Below are 18,399 nucleotides of genomic sequence, written 5' to 3' on the forward strand. Positions count from 1 at the left end.
CTAACAAGATCCAGTGACTGGGAGCTGAAGCTAGACACATTCAGGCATAAGTGTTTAACGGGGAGGGGAATTAACCAATGGAACAACTTACCAAGGGCCCTGGTGGACTCTCCATCACTGGCAATTTCCAGATCAAGATGGGCTGTTTTTCTAAAAGCTTTGCTCTAGGCATTATTGTGGGGCAGGTCTCTGGCCTGTGTTACGCAGGAGACCAGACTGGATGATCACAATGGGCCCTTCTGGCCATGGACTCTATGATTCTATGTAACTACCCGCTATGTCATGGAGCAGTAATGCACCTCGGTCTGCTCAGACCTTACCCGGAGTACGATAACCAGCACTGGGAACTGCCTTATGAGAGATGAGGGAAAAAACTGAGGGAGCTGGGGGGGTGGGATGGGATTGTGTTTCAGAAAGGTTTAGAAGAATGTCTCTAGCTCGACAAACGATAGAGGAATGAGAGAGAGAACCAGCAACCAGGATCCGAGGGCTCGGCATGCCAGCAAGGGAGGGGTTATTCAGCCTGATACACTGAATGAGGAGCAATGGGATGGAAGGAATTAGAGACATTGGCTGAACCTTTCAGACTGCATGATCACCAGCCCCGTGGAATCGTCTCCCTGGCAGTATGGGGGCGCCATGCCTGGAGACAAGATAAAGCACCAGAGAACAGCTGGGAACAGCCTGCCCTGGCTCCTGGAACAGGGGCTAATTTCACCAGGAGCTTCCCCCTTCCCCAAATGTCTACAAGTCAGATTAACAATATTATTTACATGGTGCCTTTAATCCACCAGCAGGGAGCAGTAACCATGGTAATTCGCCTCACCGAGCTCATAGAGCATTCCCTGCTGGTGCAGTACTCACACTCCTCCAAAGGCAGGCAGGCAGGCAAGGCCCTGCCACGAGGTCAGTCCCGCTGGGTTCACTGGAAGTGCTCCTGTAAGTGACGCCTCCAGACACCCGGCAGGCATGACAGTCTCTCAAGTTACAACTCCGGTTTGTATCATGGGCTGAACACACGTCTGACCCTGCTTATTATTGTCCTGTATTGCAGCCAGCACCCTGTTTAGGAAAGGCGCGTGACGCCTCCTGGAAGGAATATCGCTGAGAAGATGGCAATTGAGGGCCACTAACTCCAAGTGTCTCAATTACCAGCCCCTCCCCATGCAGCAATGGGTCTTCTGCACAGGGACTTGCAAGGTGGGGCGAGTATGCCTGGGGGAGGGGGCTGGAGCGTCCCAGTGGAGCACCTGCAAAAGGGACAGGAACTCTAAGAGCAGAGGTGCTGCTCTGAGTGGGGAGCCAACCGCTGCCACATGTATAAAGGTCCGGTAGGAGAGAGAGAGAGCAGACAGGACATGACGTAGCTGGAAATTCTGACAAACCTCACCCTGAGTGCGAGATCAGACTGTGGAGGGGGTGTTTCAGGACTTTCGTTATTTTTGGCTCTCGAGCTGTTTAAGAGTAAAGTCACTGTGGGTAAGAAATTCCTTTGCTAAGCCTGTGGTCCTTGCTTTTATGCCGCACTGTCCATGAAAGAGTTAAACTAGAAGCCCAGCGTGCTCACAGCCTAGATGGAACTCTAGGGGAGCACATGTAAGCGACACGGGAGCTCGGGATGTTTCATCCACCAGATTCCGGATCTGGGTGTTTGGATGAAGGTGTCCCAGGTCCTCAGACAAGAGTGCGCCGTAGGGTCCAAGAGCTTGAAACTGTGACTAGTCTCTACACAGACTCAGCTGGTTTGGAAACGTGGGGCCCAGCAAGTGGCTCCACTCACAGGCTTGTGACAGCATAGAGGGACAATGGGCCAGGCTGCAACAGCTAGTGCTTGAGTAAGCCCCATGCATGGCTGGCTACAGACAGTTTACTGGCTGTGTGCTTCCCTTCTCAGTAGCTTCAGCTGAGACTATCCAGTTGTGGCCAGAGGCTGTGCAAACAGCCACTGGTGTGGGAGTGCCTCATGCTGGGCAAGGCAGAACTTGCTGCCGGGGGCTGGGAGCAAGGGGGGATTCCCTCTCCCACTGCTTTGTAAAGGTTAGCTGGAATTTTTAACCTGCACTTTTAAAATACGTGCCTCCTCTCTCCACCACAGCCAAAAGGTTTGTTCTCACCAGAGACGTTCAGCATATCGTCGATGCGCCCCGTGATCCAGTAATAGCCGTCCTTATCTCTCTTGCAGCCTACAAAGAACCAGTCACCAGCATGAGGACACAGCGGCAGAACTCAATGCATCTGACAAAGGAGTCGGGAAATGGAATGCAGTGAGATCCCAGGGGCTCTCCCATGCCATGAGCTGCTAATCCCCAGCTAGCGGAACGGCCCACCAACCCTCCCGCTCAGAAAGCGGGGACACTGAGGAGGCCACACAAGCTGCCAGTCCCTGGGACAAGGCTGCTGCCTGAAGTCTTACCATCTCCTGTCACGTAGTACCCTGGGAACTTCTTGAAGTAGGTGGTCTCAAATCGCTGGTGGTTCCTGTACACTGTGCGCATTATTCCAGGCCAGGGCTGCTTAAATACCTGTGGGAGAGGATATTGAGATGTGGCATTAGAATCATGGAGCCCCTCCAGTACACAGCCTTACAGCAGCACGAGTTCTTGGCCTAAGTTGTAGGTCATGGTCTCTAATGGGCTCTTACTTACACAGCCAGAGAAAGACAGAGGAGTCTAGCCAGCAGATAGCCATGTCTGTCTCCTGCATTACTCCTGGGCCTATTCACTAGCTCAGCCCCATACTACCCTGTGTCCGATCTCTGATCACAGCTGCCGAGAGCAGGATGCTACAGCGTATTAACCAAAGTCTCTCAGCGCCCAACACACAAAGGGCAATATGCTGCTTCTACCTTCACATCCCCACAATTATATAGCCATTAATTACAGGGTATGAAGTGTGTTTTGCCCCTTGCAGAGAAACCGTAGATTCCAAGTCCAGAAGGGACGACTGTTATAGTCTAGTCCGACTTCTAGAACAGTGGTTCTCAACCAGAGGTCCAGGGCCCCTTGGGGGGCTGTGAGCAGGTTTCAGGGGGTCCACCAAGCAGGGCCGGCATTAGACTTGCTGCGGCCCAGGGTAGAAAGCCAAAGCCCCGCTGCATGGCGCTCAAGCCCGGGGCCTGCCGCATGGGGCTCAAGCCAAAGCCTGAGCAACTTAGCTTCACAGGGCCCCCTGTGGCGTGGGGCCTCATGCAATTGCCCTACTTGCTAGCCCTAATTCTGGCCCTAGCTTTTATATGCAGAAAAACAGTTGTTGTGGCACACGTGGGCCGTGGAATGTTGGGGGGGGCCTCAGAAAGAAAAAGGTTGAGAACCTCTGTTCTAGAACACGGGCCCTCCAATAACTCCCAAGCCATACCTGTTAGAAAAACAGCCTACCTTGAGTTAAAATTGTCAGTGATGGAGAATCCACCGTGACCCTCGGTAAAAGAGTTAATCGTACAGGGAAGAGCTACTCCCCCATTGTGACAGACATAAGTAAGATCTCCCATGGGGCAGCCAATATTAGAGAGGTAGGATGCCGCCCTATCAACATCCCGGATTCCCAAACAGTTGCAATCACTGACTTCACCCTGAGCATCGGCTCATGCTGCAGAGAGCTGACAGCTGGGAAAGCCCCAGGTTCCCTTGCTCCTGATGGCGCACTCTACCGCAAACTTCCTAAAGAGGGGAGGATCTCGCTAAATAGCCTTTAATCCCCTCTCCGCAACACTTTTGTCAATTATACAATAGCTCTGATGACAATCTACAGGGCTCCTACGCTGGCGGTTAGAGTCCAACATCATTTCTAATGGCACAAGAGCGTCTTGCAGCACAGATGTGAAAGGTGTAACTAGATATGCTTGTGAGGGGATAACCTCACACCAGTTCAGGCCCCTGGCTTGGAACCAACACGCATGTGACTCCTACTCCCCAGTGGGAACCAGCCAGTCACTCGGTGAGCCCCAGCTTCCCCGCGGCCCTGGTGTAACTGTGACAGGGCTTGGTCCGAGCCCAGCATCAGCTGTTCTTTACCAGGTAGCCTTCTGCTTCTCCCTCCAGCTCCTCCCCGGATTCATCCAGGATAGCAGGGACGACACCAAAGAACGGAAACGTCTGCAGGAGATGTTCATGGAAAGAGAAAGTTGAACAGCACAAATTAAAGTCCCTTAAAACAGACAAAGGAAGCGCAGAGTGAGCCTGGCTTTGGGGAGGGATTCAGTCCCTGAGTGTCTGCCAGTAACCATGCAGATGGAGCAGCACGTCTCTCGCTAGGCTCCATAATGGCCATACATCCCCAGGGAATTCACCCCTGCTCAGGCCTGGCTCAACCCCTTCCAGCCAGTGCTCATGCTGCCCAGGCTTTGGGGTGGGAGAGTTCCTCCCACAGATTATCTAGGGAGTTCAGTATCACGCCTGCGCTGGGCAACGTAGCAAACCAGGTAGTTACGCTCACGGAGGGCCCTGTCGGCGCAAATGGGGCCTTACAGGTGTCACTGAGCCCAGGCCCCACCCCTGAGTCACTGCCCCGGAAAAATCCCAGCAGCAGGAGAGCACAGAACACAGCACGCCAGCCACAGGGCGCTCGAATGGTTTCTACTCACCGCGGAGCCCGGCTTCATGGGTGTGGCAGCGGGGAGCGGCGTCAACACATGGCCACCCTGCGGGAGGAAGCAACGGAGATCAGCCATTCACACTGCCTGACCCCTCACACATGGACACTGCCCGGCCCTGGAATGTGCTCAGATGCTGGCCAGCAGCTCGGGGCACGGCGGGAGGAGGGACTGATGCACAGGCAGGATGTGTGGCAGGGAGCAATGCACTGGGGCAGCTTGGCAGGAGACAAGAAACAGAGGGAGGAGTGCGGGGGCACAGTGACGTATGGGCTGAGGAGAGGCAGGTGGGAAGCCTGGAGAGCAGTGACAGCAGCAGCCAGTTGGACACAATAGGAGCAGGAGGCCAGAGAGCTCGGTCTCCTACCCCAGCCAGCCCCTGGCAGTGCCCCGTCTGAAAGGCAGGCCCCGTACTGCCTTGTAATCAGAGATGCACCAGGCAGGGGGGTAACAGGAAGAAGCTCCCCACTCACCCCTAGCCTCCATGGGAGCATGTGTGGTTGTGACGCTCCCTGAGCTCCCGGGAAGGTTAGACCCTACTGTGTGGACACGACACTGCAGCAAGCCCGCAGAGCAGCCTGGCACCTCACAGGGACTGAAGGGGGGCAGCACCTGGCACCCTTAGAGGTTACAGAACTCCCAGGGCTCCCTGCTCTCTCCCGGAGGTCTGGGGGGGGTCTGAGGAGAGCTGGCAGGGAGGAACTCACAGTCTCTGTCTGCCAGAAGGTATCCACGATGGGACACCTCTCTTCTCCAACTACCCGATAGTACCACAGCCAGGCTTCGGGGTTGATGGGCTCCCCGACCGTCCCCAGCACTTTCAAGGATTTCCTGCTGTACCTGCAATGAGAAGCGACGGGTTTCACACATGCGCACGCGCTCTCTAGCCTGGACCAGGCCACAGGGAGACTGGCTCGTAGCCCTGTTTGTGAGCTTGCCCAACCCAGACAGCCAACTTCGGCATAGGGGACCTCGCCGACCATCCAGTTTGGGTTTTCAAGAAGCTCCTCCAGGACCCAGCATGTGCGGAGAGGGGAAGTACACGGAGCAGCAGCAGAGCCGGCCCCACACAGACACTCCCTAGCAGTCAGGGCAGCTCAGATAGCAAGGACCAGAGTCCTTGCAGACTACGAGCTCAGGGCAACTTCTGTTCCCATCACCCTTCTCAGTCCCTCCACAGTGTCTGGGAACATTAGGCTGGTGGTGGAGATGGAACACCCCCAATGCAGGAGCTCTCTGTGCCCAGCACACACCCCTGCAGTCCCGCTCCAAGGCTGGTGGGAGTTGTCCTGCCACGCAATCTGGCCGCAGCCCAGAACTCTGAAATCAGAACATGAGGTGGGTGTTTCAGACTCTGCCTAAGACCAACCAGGGGCAGCGCTGAGAAGTGACATGGGATAAAGCGGCTCACCATAACCCACTGCCCAGGGCTCAGAAACATAACCTCCAGATTCCTGGTGCCCACTTACAAGCATCGTAACGGGAAGGTTCCCCCATTTGTGCAGGCCAGACACAGCATAGACTCATTGACTCAGGCTTTAGAGCCAGACATGATCACCTCATCTGACCTCCTGCACATTGCAGGCCACAGAACCTCACCCACCCACTCCTGTAACAGACCCCTAACCTCTGGCTGAGTTACTGACATCCTCAAATCATGGTTTAAAGACTTCACGTTACAGAGTACCCACCATTTACACTAGTTCAAACCTGCAAGTGACCCAGGCCCCATGCTGCAGAGGAAGGCGAAAAACCACCAGGGTCTCTGCCAATCTGACCTGGGGAAAAGTCCTTCACAACCCCAAATATGGCGATCAAATAGACCCAGTAGCCAGACACCTGGGAAAGAATTCTCTGCAGTAACTCAGAGCCCTCCCCATCTAGTGTCCCATCACCGGCCATTGGGGAGATTTGCTGCTTGCTGCAGTCGCAGATCGGCTACATGCCATCATAGGCAGTCTCATCAGAGCATCCCCTCCATATGCTTATCAAGCTCAGTCTTGAAACAAGTTAGGTGTTTGCCCCCACGGCTCCCCTTGGCAGGCTGTTCCAGAACGTCACTCCTCCGATGGTTAGAAACCTTCATCTAAAGAAAATGCTCCAGACAGCTGCTGTTGGGGATCCACAACCCATCTGCTCAGGGAAGGGCGGGAGCTCTCAGGCAACTAGTCCCAAGCCAGTCCTGTGCTCCGGGGTCCTACTGCCTTGTGCCCACAGAGCTATCGGGGTCCCTCCCCCACTGGGGAGCTGTGCTTACTTTTTGACAGGCTCATCGCCGTACTTCATGAGCAGTCGGATGGCTGTGGGCGCAGTGTAGAACTTGGTCACCTGGTACTTGTCAATGATGCTCCACATGCGGCTGACGTCTGGATAGATGGGCAGACCTTCAAACTGAGCATGAGACACCACGGTCAGTACAGCCACTGCCCAGCCCTTGTGACGGGCCCTGGGGAGAGCCTGGCACCCTGCCCTGGAGCCCAGGCAGCTGAGACTGAGCACAGCGGGGCCCAGGGGATGCTGGGAGCCCACCTCGCTCCAGGCAGACCAGGCATTAGGCCTAGGGCTGCCTGAACAGAGCAGAGCCTCTGTGCCACCGAGAGAGGCAGGGACCAGGTCTCCTCCACGCTCCGGGCTGGGAGCCTCTCCTGAGCTGAGCACAGCCGCGCTTGGGGGCATGAAGGAACAAGAGCAGGCCAGAGGCAGGGATCTAAGCTACCCCGGCCCCCCCACCAGCCAGTGCTCCAATGGCTCCCAAGGCTCAGCAGCTCTGCAGAGGCGAGGGCCCAGAGACTGCTGGTGTATGGCCTTTAGGTTGGGGATTAAGGGCGACTGGCTCTTCATGCCTCCCCTGCTCCTCCCAGTCCCAACCCCCGCCCCACGGAGAGCTCCCCCTGCACACTCACAAGGGCTGGCAGGGCTTCCCACCCAGCAGGCACAGCACCCTCTGCTCCACCCCCTGCTGCTTCTGGGCTCCATGGCTTATCAGTGCCAGGTAGGGACACATCTCCCAGGCAAGTGGGGGAGAAGGCCATGTGCGGACTGGCTCCAGCCAGAGGACTGCCAACGTGGCCCCTTCTCACAACAGCCACAGCACAATGCCTCCTGGATGTGGGTCCTGCAGCTCGCCCCCCAGACAGGCGGATGTGCTGGGGGCTCATGCCGACGTGACAGGGAAAGCCAGCCCTACCATCCCAGTGAATGCAGCTAATACAGGCTATGGGAACAAGGACAGCAGCAAACTTCCGTGTTCCAGAACTGCACTGGGCCCGGAGGGCGTAACACACGGCCTGCAGACACTGTCACGCTGCTCGGCATCACCCCAGAAAGGAAGAAAAAAATTTCTTCCTCCTCCTTTTTCCCCTGAGGAGTCTGGGGTCTGACAAGTCCCTGCCCTGGTTTTGCTGGGGTTCCTGAGGGGGGGGTTGGGGTTCTGCCAGCCTCTCTCCCAAGTGTCCTTCAGGCACTGGAGATAAATGTGCTAGCAAAGCATCACAGCGGCAAGACAAAACCCCTCCCAATAGCAGCTCTGCTTTCACGCTGTCCCAACACCCTGATTCATTCGCTCTCCCATCCCCGCAGCATCCCCCAGGGCAGACAAGGCCCTAGTTTCTAAGGGCAAACAAAAACCACTTGTTTACACAAGAATCTCACAAACCAAGCCCTTCCTGCCCTATCACAAAGCAGCGAGAGCAACAGGCACTGGCCTCCTCTGCTGAGCCCTCCAACTCCACTCTGTGAGGCCTGCGTGCCGGGTGCCTCGCCCTCTTCATGGGGCAGCACTCTGCTATTGCAGCCTCCAAGGCGCTGGTTACCGCACAGCATGCGCGCTGACTCCCAGGCTGCTTTTCAAATGAGGTAGAGAGAAGAGCAGGTCACAAGGGCAGGGGCTTGTGCTCATTACAGAAACAGACAGATACCAAGGGAGGCTGCTCAGCAGCAGGCTGGTCTCTACCTTCCAGGAGAGGCTCCCAGCCCTCACAGAACTTACCAATACACTGGTTGCCCCATTTGCCAGAGGTCCGTAAGTGAGGTAGGAGTGGCCAGTTATCCATCCGATGTCAGCCGTGCACCAGTAAATGTCCTCAGGATGGTGATCAAACACATACTTAAAGGTAGCAGCTGTAAAAATCATATATCCACCCACCGTATGCACGACGCCCTGCAACAAGAACACATGATCAGCAGGGAACGCTTCAAAGGCAAAGCCACCCCCAGCCCTCCCAAGCTGACCAGCACCAGACTGGCAAGTACTAGGAGCAGGACTTCAGTGTCTGAACTGGAAAAGCACAGCTCCATCCCAAAGCTACCACCTCTCCAGCTCAGAGTTCTCGCAAAGTGCAGCAGAAAAAACAGAACCGTAGACTAAGTACTTCATAGAATGCTCCATAACTGAAGTATGAGCATGGTTCATCTCTAACTTCCCCCAGGGGTAAGCCCCTATTACTGGTATCTCTGAGACCTATGGACTAGTTCCTGTTACAGACATCATTTCTGGCCAGGGAAGCAGTATGAGTTAGCCATTGTGAAAGATACCTTGGGTTTCCCAGTTGATCCACTGGTGTAAAGAATGAACAGCTCATCTTCAGCATCGCACCACTCAGGCTCACACTCCTTGCTGGCATTCTTCATAAGCTCATGCCACCAAAGGTCAACATGGGAATTCCATGGAGTCTGAAGAAAAGCGAAAGATGGAGGGGATGATCTCCAAAGGCAGCTAGACTGAGCAAGCGGAACACGCTGTAGCAAAAGGCTAATTAGCTTGGAACAGTGCTGCATGTTCCATGCCCCTGAGCACACCCCTGCCTGCAAAATCATGCTTCAGACCCACAGCCTCCATTAAAACCAGGGATGTTTCCCACCCACAGGGCTACCAAGAAAACCTTTAAAACGCGACCCGAGCGTAACAGGTGCAGCAAACGTCGGCTCAAGTCTGCAAACAACCTGAAACTACAGACGCACCCCCACCCACCACAAGAACTTGGCAGTGCAGTTAGTATTAAAATACCTAGCCCAAGGGACACTGTGCCAATGCGTATTCATCAAGCCTCCAGGTTTTACTTTATTGGAAGCTGCACAGACGCTCAACTGGTCAAAGAACCAGGGGGCCATGCTGCAGAATTTGGGTCCAGTCTGCTGTGGAGGACACAGGCCTCAAGTGGGAGACAGCAGCAACGTGGCTCAAGGCTTTCCTGGTCATCAGTGCCAAGCTGGGAGAGCTAGTGGCCATTAACCTGACAGCTACTGTTCATGTAATTGAATATCTTCCCTCTAAGGAACGCCATCCCTTCCCAGCTATGCACGGACAAACCTGACACGCTCTCCTATCTTACTGGAGAGGCGGCATTGCACTGCCCTGCACGGAGCTGGCCAGTACGCAGGAGAAGAGGCAGGGTTAATAGCCAGCTAGAAAGCCAAGCATAACGTCCCTTTGTTCTTCCACTGCCCATCAAGCCATAGAATCTGACCTGGCAAAGACTTGCCCACCTCCCAAGAGCCTCGCCAGGCTGTTCTCAACACAACACTCTTTGGCACTTTGTTCAGTCTAGTTTTAAGATGTCCCAAGTGATGGGGCTTGCAGCCTTTATGGAAACTTATGTCCCACTCATCACCATCACTTAGTTTAGCTGTACACAGTTTATCTTTCCACCATCCCTGAGGAGTCAATCCCTCCAGCTCCCTCCATCACGGCTGGCTGGGCTCTGAGCCCCCTCCAGTTTGTCAATACAGTTCTGGGAACATGCTGCTCACAAATGAAAGCAGTATTCCAGGGACAGCTGCTCCAGTGCCACATGCACGACTTATCTCCCTCCGCTGGGACATGGGGCCTCCGAGCTGCACCGGGGTCTCCTTCGGCAGCCATTTCACCTTGCACACTCAGCTCTGGTCTCCTGACTACAGCTGGGAGGGAAACCCTTGGCCCATCCTGCAAAGGTTTTCCCATTCTGCCTTGGGATGAAAGCAAAACTGTAGATGTGAGATTGCCCCCTAGTGCCCTCAGTGCAGCCCTGCACAAGTTTCCTTTCTTCGATCCCCAAATAAACTCCACACAGGATTCTCCAGTCCAATCCCAACAGCCCTCCTTAGGGTTTGATTTACTAACAAAGTTCAAAACTAAACACAAGAGTTTTCTCTCCAGTCAGGTACAGCCCAAACTTCCCGGGTCTGCTCAGAGTACTTCCTTCCCTAGCAGGCTACTCTCAGCTGTTCTCAGCAGCAGCAATTCCCCAGAGGAAGGGATAGGACTTCTTCAAGGGACGTCAAAGAAGGCTGGGCTGCTGTCTGGTGGGAGGAGGAAGCGGATTCAGCATTGTAGGAACATAGGGTTTCGTAGCAATTCCTACAATGGAGTTAAGGTCTAACTTGCCTGAAGCATGAGGGTTTATATCCATTATGGTTTGGTCTTGTCTAATGTAACTGAGGAGACCCGCATTACCCACCATCTACGAATCCTTTGTTAGAGAGACCAGGTGGGCAAGGTAGTATCTTTTATTGCACCAATAACAGATATTCCCTCATCCACCTTGTGTCTCTAATAGCCTGGAACTGACACGGCTACAACTACACGGCATAATCCTTTGTTGGGATTCAGCTACGTCTGTGTCTTCCATGGTAGCTTGTGGCAGAGAGTTCCACACGTAATTATGAACTAAGAATATTCCTTCTTTTTCAGTGTTAAACTTGTTGCCTATAAAATTCATTGAATGATTCCTTGTTCCTCTATTATGAGAATGGGAGATCCTGTTGCCCAATCTCCCTTCTCTATATTGTCTCTATCACATCCCTTCCTTACACATTTCCTCTCTAAATAGTCCTAATCTTTCACACTCTCTTTATATGCCAGTATAGAACTAAGTTTTCCTCGCCCACCTCTGCATCCCCCCGGCCCCATCCCGTCTGCTATATCCTTTGAGACAGGATGATCAGAAGCAAAACCAGCATTCTGGGTGAGAGCAGGTCAATTTAAATAATCAATTAATTTATTTCCCAAGACCTATGATTTCTCTCCCCTTTGAGCAGATGCTTTCACGGAACTGTACACAGAAATGCTTCTGTCTTTCCCTTGAATGATTAGTTAGCTTGGAATCCATCAATGTGTTGGAGAAACTCAAATTATTTTAACCCGCAGTATCTTGTACTCATCCTCAGTGGCATTAATATGCTATCATGTACTCTGCCCACACTCCTAGCTTTATCATCAGCGGTCCCTCGGAAGTTCTTCACACACCGTTATTTAAGTTAGTGAAGACTACAATCTGAAAGTTTTGCCATTTTACTGTCCCTTGTAGAACAGAACTTCATGGCAACCCACTATTAACTTCTATCAATATTAAAAACTCCCCATTTATTCCTACTCTGTTTCCTGTGTCAGCCAGTTTCTGATCCATGACAGTAGTTTGCCTCTCAGCCCATGACTACTTGGTTTCCTTAATAGCCCTCTTGTGAAAGTCTTGTCAAAGGCATTTTTGAAGCCCAAATAAGAATCAATGGGTTCTCCTTTACCTACCATTTTGCTGACATGTTCAGAGTTCTGTTCTGGGGGCTGAGACAACTAAGGAAGCATATGATAAAAGTCCGTCGAATCACAAATGAGGTGGAGAAAGCAAATAAAGAAATTTCATTTACCCCCTTCACATAACACAAGAACCTGGGGTCACCTGATGAAATTAATAGGCTTCAGGTTTAAAAACAAACAAACAAACAAACAAATGGAAGTACTTCTTCACACAACACACCGTCAACCTGTGGAACTAGTTGCCAGAGAACGTTGTGAAGGCCAAAATTACAATTGTGGTAAAAAAGAACTAGATAAGTGCATGGAGGATAGGTTCATCAATGGCTATTGGCCAAGATGGTCAGAGATGCAACCTCATGCTCTGAGTAACCCTAAGCTTCTAACTGCCAGAAGCTAAGACTGGATGACAGGGGATGGATCACTTGATGATTGCCGTGTTCTCTTTGTTCCCTCTGAAACACCTGGCCCCAGCCACTGGCAGAAGACAGGATACTGGGCTAAATGGACCGTTGGTCTGACCCAGTATGTTCTTATGTTCTAGTAGATTAGATGCATGACTTTGTTTGTCCCTATTATGTTAATCTAGGCATTGTTATAACTAACTTTAATGATTGCTTAGACCGATTTCCTTGATGCTGAAGCAATGTTCATGCAACTGATTTCCTGAGTCACCCACAGTGCCTTTCTGAAAGCAAGGTACGTTTGCTACTCTCGAGAAGATGAGCTGATTTTAATAAGTGACTGCGTATTACTGCTAGTGGGTAAGCCACATTGTGAGTTCCTTTAGAACTCCTGGATGTATCATCCAGGCCTGGTGACATGTTGCAATTTAGTAACTAATGTACTTCAACACCTCTGACCCCTCAGTCTGACAGTGGCTCCTATTAACCTAAAGAGTAGGTCTGGAGTAGCTCTCTCCCCAACACCTCTGCATTGACATTCAGGTAACGATATCCATGCAAATAGTCATTTAGCTTCTCTGAATTGCTGCTTTTACTCCCTAGTAGTTCAGCAAACCCGCCAGCTCTCCCCAAGCTTCCTGCTTCTGCAATATACATAGAGAATTCCTTCTTGTTTGTGTGTATATCCCTTCGGCTATCCGTTCCTCCAGAGCCCTCTTAGCCCTCCTAGCTTCCCTCTGACACGCCATGGCTCACACTCCTTTCTATTGGCAAATCTTGACTTTATCTTGCTAGTTACCCACACTGTGCTATCCTGGCCAGTCTGCTCCCACAGGGTGACATAGGCCCTGTGTGACTCCATTATGGCGGTTTACAAAACCATCCTGCAAAGTAGAGTAGAGAGATTTCTGAACATTTCCTCCTTTTTGACTTCAGAGCCTTTTTTAGCCTCTATTTTTCGATATTCCTTCTCTATAGTTGATGTCACTGTGCTAGTTTTTGATAGAATTCCTCCCCTGAGGACGTTGCATTCAATTATATCGTGCTCAGTATTACTTGTGGGTCAAGCAGTAATTATCGTTGAGCCAACTCCTGTTTGTTCTTCGGACTAAGTCGAGAGTACCCTCTGCTCGTATGTACTCTAGAAATTAGCTAATACAATTCTCTTGGCTTCTGTCCCGCAGCTTGGGACAGGCTCTCTGCTCATTCCCAATGCTACGGCAGGAATTAGCGAGATACAAGAGAACAGAGGGCGACAGTGATGATCTTCAAAACGAAAAGGTGGGATTTTCATAAGGGCCTAAGGGAGGTCAGCACCAAACTCCCATTGACCTGAGCACCTAATTCCCTCAGGCTCCCTCCAGCATCCCAGCCTAAGATCTGGGCAAACCCTCCGTTAATGGAAACAGTAGGCGTGCAGTGTCCACGCCCAGAGTAGCAGCACCTTGCCAGCAGGAACAGGATATCCTGCTGCAGTTCTCCTGGAGCCACCCTGTGCCCCTTCCTGCTCAGCCTCTGTTACCCATCTCAGCACGCTGATAGGGGCCAGCCAGTATATGAGAGAAGTGGTGAACAGCAAGATAGGCCCATTTCCCTGCTGTGTTAATACGGGTGGTAACACAAGGCAAACACCTTATCACCAAAGTGTACACACTATTATAAACTGATAAGAGACTTTATTCCAAGGAGCTGGTGTGAGGGCTGGGCTGGGCGAGCTCCTGCTTGTTCAGACAAGCCTACTGCTTAACAAGGTCTCACGCACGACACTGTGCCATGAACAGCTGCACTGCCTAGCCACCTCTTTTACGATGCAGAATGCTTTCTGAAGAGCCCCCTTCATCCAGATGGAGCCCCACACACAAGCTCCTTTTTCACGGAAGGCAGGCATTAAAGCTGCAGGCTCCCTGCTGCACAAACCCCCCTCTTACTTACCCGTGTCAACGTCTGTGCGGTTAGAAAAAACATGACATTTGAAAAGGAACATCACTAACGGGTTTAGTGAGGATTAGTAGAAGAGCTCTCCTTACACAGAACAGCAGTTGGAAAGTTAACTTCAATTAGTGCCAACTTCACTACAAAAAGAGGCTAATTTTAAGATCTGTTTTTAAAGGTAAACAGATTAAATGCCATCCTAATACTGGACACACGGCTCGTACATCTGCCGTGAGCCCGCTGTGTATTGTGCTGCTCTCTCCACACCATCAGGACTTCTGCACTAGCCATTTACGAAGAGGAAAAAACCAGGCAAGGATATTACCATCAAACAAACCCTGACCCACATTACGAGAGTCTCTGATATTTGTTTCTCCATCTACGCCTCTGCACATTCATGCAACTACAGAAGATTTCTAAAATGTTAACACAACAAGGTTAGCATCCCCATCCCATCCCAGGGGAGTGGTCTGCAGACCCCCGGGTGACTAAGGCCAAGGGGGTCAGTGAGTCTACCACTAACATGCAACTGCTGGTAACCCGATTACGAAGATACACGTGGCCGTGCAGACAGAGAGAGAGAGAGAGCTGTTAGAGAGGTGGAGCACTGAGAGGGAAGCAAAGGGGAGAGGCGCTGAGAGGAGGAAGCTGCTGCTAGATGTAAATACCTTGGGATGGAATCTCTTTGAGCTCTCAGTCTCTTTTTCCTGTTAAAAATCCACAAAGAGGGTGTGTGAGTTGAGAAGTGGAGGATCCACATTGGGCCTTCGTCCACTTCTGTGCACGCAGGGAGTTTTCCGGGCTAGCGTCAGGATGGCTCAGCAGGCAATACATTCCTATTTTCATGGTGACGGACGCTCAGCCAGGAGGCACTCTCTGAATGAATGCCTGCCCTTCATTTCCACTTCAGTTCTACTCCCTAGAGATTCGCCTCTTCTGCTAAACACTGTGCAGGCCACCACCTCCGAGCGTGCACACAGTCCATTGGGAGTAAACACACAGACCAGTTACACGGCTATTTAACCCTCACATGGTGTGTTCAGCGCAGGAGCAGCAAGTGCAGGTGGAAGGGGACAGGTATGGACCCAGGACTAAATATCAGCATTTCAGAGAGCGCTTAAATGGATTTACCAGGAGGAGGCGTTAAGTAATGAACAGCACCCCACAGCATCTATCACCCTTCTGGGTCTTGACAAATAGTAACTCAGCCCTAGGTTACACACACACCCTGACAGGCAGGGCCCAGACAATATGTACCCAGTGTGAAGGCAGGCGCCACCCCCCCCAAGAGAAAAGACAGACTACAGCCTACAGATCAGATGAACGGAAGCAGAATCACTAGGCTGCAGTTAATCTATTTGTTTAAAATGAAGTGTGCCCACTATTTTCCCTGTATTTGGAGCTACCCAGCACAGCTAACAGGCCAGAGTTGCAGCAAAGACCAACATATACGGCCAGATTGTCAGGAAAAAGAGGGGGATACGCTGCCCCCTACAAAACAGTGCTACCATCACAGATCACCAGCACGCCTATGCAACCTGGAGCCTGCACATCCATGCATGCAAATACCCCATTTGCTGTGCACACATTTTTTGAAGGGTGCATATGGACTATTACTTTGAAAACATGCCCAAGGAGCGTTCACTAAGCCCTCCCACAGGAGCATGAGATATTGCGTTCCACACTTGGGGGAGCAAGCACACCATTCAGCAAGCCTCAAACCTGCCATGTATTCCCACTATTTCCACAGTGGTCAATTACCATGACGACATGTCAGAATAGCAGCTCTCCCAACCCATTCCAGTCACACTTGGGACTGTTGGATCTCTACCATAGACGTGACGGACAGCACAGGCATTGACCTATGATACCACCTTGCAAACGGGGCAGAAGGAGCAGCTTCAGGGCACTAACCTGAGCTTTCGCAATCTTGGGTAACTGGCAAGGAGGGATTCCACCTCCACAACTGGGCTGTGGTCTCCTTCCAGTGAGAGGAGGCAGAGATGGGCAGCACGTCTCTTGAAGTGTGCATGTGCACAGCATGACTGCACGCCCCCTCAAGTACTTGGACACCATGGTCAGACCATCTCCCTCCTTTTTCAGTCTCCTCCACTTCACTGGCTTCCACCCCTGCCTAAAGTGTTCTCCAGGCATCTGGCCCCAAGCCTCTTAGGCACCTTCAGCTGTGCTGGAGAATCACAGCAAGCCCTCAGGCCCAGCAAGGCCACACTTCACAGAGTTCTCCCACCGCAGAGGGAACAGACAAGACTGCACTCAGGAAACGTGCTAAAAACAGACTGAAATCCCATAGGGCATAAGTGTTGGGTCTGTGCAGGGCGATGCCCAGGGACCTATCCAAAGGTCATACCTACACTTCCCATGGCTGATCCTTCCCCCAGAGAGACAAGCTATCTTCTAGAATGCAATGAAGTCGCTAATCACGTAGAGAATTCCACTCTCCCCACCCTGCCAAGCTGTGCTGCCTTCGGCTCCACCTGCAAGGGGGGAGGACACTTGCCTTAGGGTCCCTACAATACTTTAATACGTTTCTCTCAGATGGGGGAAAGCCCTGCCTTGCAGACTGGTTGCCTCCGAGATAGCTGGACATTTATTGATAAAACAAGACCCTGTGCCTTGCCTCAAGAAGCAAATGTCACGTGCCCAGCAACTGCAGCTGTTTGACCTTTCTAGTCAGCTACTACAATACTGTGCGCTTGGTTTGCCTCCAGGCCACTCAGTGAAAGCTCCCATTTACCCACAGCTTGAGCCCCTGCTCAGCTGATACAGCCGCCTCTCCCCATGCTGTCGGCAGGGAGATAGAGGCAAGGCTGGGAATCGGACTCAGCTGTCAGTGTTACGGGCACTTTCTGGGAAGACGTGTCATTGGGCCTGGGAGGGGAGATGGCTATTTTCGTTCAGAAGGAAAATTCCTCTGCCAGGAAGAGGAACATGTCTCGTTCTAGCTCCTGGGCTGCTCAGTTCATGGAATCCTGCACTAACTCCTTTTGGGGAGCTGCCAGGGGGGTTAAAGGAAACAGCAGGATGCCAGGAGGGGCTCAATCATTTCATTGGGTGGGGGGTGGTTCTTGAGAGGTCACATGGCACCATAAATCCAAAGGGGAGGGAACAAGCAGCAGGGAAGAGTCTGCACACACAAAAGCCCAGAGAAGCATCACAGTGGTGGTTGTACTGATCGATTTGTTGGGCTCACACCCAGAGCAACGAGGGAATCCCTCCTCCTAGCTTCCTGCGGGAACCCACCTGTACATCCTGGCACAGCCTCTTCAGAGGTGGCGATTTGCTGCATATCCCGTCTGACACCAGCTCCTCCTCCCTTCCCAAGTGCTTGACCACAATGCAGTTTTTCAAAGGGGAGTCTCTGCGAAGGGAAAGGAGGAGTCATTAGCCTGCTCCCGTACAGCCACGGACCCGTTATACAGGCCGCTGCAGAGACAATGAGGCTCTCACTGCACTGGCTGAGCATGTTGGAGCTGCACAGCTCTCCGAGGCCAACATGCTGATTGTATGCGATTAGTTACTGCTGAAAGCAATCATTCCACCAGTAACAGCAGGTGTTGTTACCCAGGCCTGCTTGCTCCCACAGCCGCTGTCTCAAAGAGCTAACTGGCAGAGCAGGGAGGGCACAGAGTCGTACTGGATTCACCTCGTGTCTCCCTCGAACTGAGCACCTGAGCTTCCAGCCTCAACATCTAACTGAAACATAACCGAACAGCAAGGCTACCACAGCAAACGGCTCAGCATTCACCATTACTCCACTGCTGGGGAGAGACCTGCACCTCCATCACTTCTCCCACCACCATTCATCTCCCTTCCCTGTGTCATTGCCAGATCCCTGGACTGTATTTCCTAGCAGCTCAGGGAAGGAGCTTTCCCAGGCAACTGGAAAGGAAGAACTTCAGTCAATTGTCTGGGTTTTTGTTGTTTTTGTTTTGCTTTTTGCCAAA

The 18,399-nt window shown here is 52.1% G+C and overlaps 1 protein-coding gene across 2 annotated transcripts in view; it reads right to left on the reverse strand.

The window, feature by feature from the left end:
• The window catches only part of ACSS2 (acyl-CoA synthetase short chain family member 2), a 77,837-nt gene that overhangs the window by 4,115 nt on the left and 55,323 nt on the right, over nt 1–18,399 (reverse strand). The window contains exons 7-16 of one of the 2 annotated variants that reach the window (XM_065414291.1): nt 17,696–17,813; nt 15,103–15,141; nt 9,122–9,259; nt 8,577–8,747; nt 6,846–6,979; nt 5,296–5,428; nt 4,580–4,636; nt 4,011–4,091; nt 2,414–2,522; nt 2,115–2,183 (exon numbers count right to left, since the gene is read on the reverse strand). In XM_065414291.1, coding sequence (XP_065270363.1) covers nt 2,115–2,183; nt 2,414–2,522; nt 4,011–4,091; nt 4,580–4,636; nt 5,296–5,428; nt 6,846–6,979; nt 8,577–8,747; nt 9,122–9,259; nt 15,103–15,141; nt 17,696–17,813 — 1,049 coding nt within the window. The remainder of the gene's footprint in view (nt 1–2,114; nt 2,184–2,413; nt 2,523–4,010; nt 4,092–4,579; nt 4,637–5,295; nt 5,429–6,845; nt 6,980–8,576; nt 8,748–9,121; nt 9,260–15,102; nt 15,142–17,695; nt 17,814–18,399) is intronic. The other variant, XM_065414292.1, reaches the window with a different exon arrangement.

The sequence above is a fragment of the Emys orbicularis genome, chromosome 12, assembly GCF_028017835.1.
Source record: "Emys orbicularis isolate rEmyOrb1 chromosome 12, rEmyOrb1.hap1, whole genome shotgun sequence".
NCBI classification, from domain to species: Eukaryota; Metazoa; Chordata; order Testudines; family Emydidae; genus Emys; species Emys orbicularis.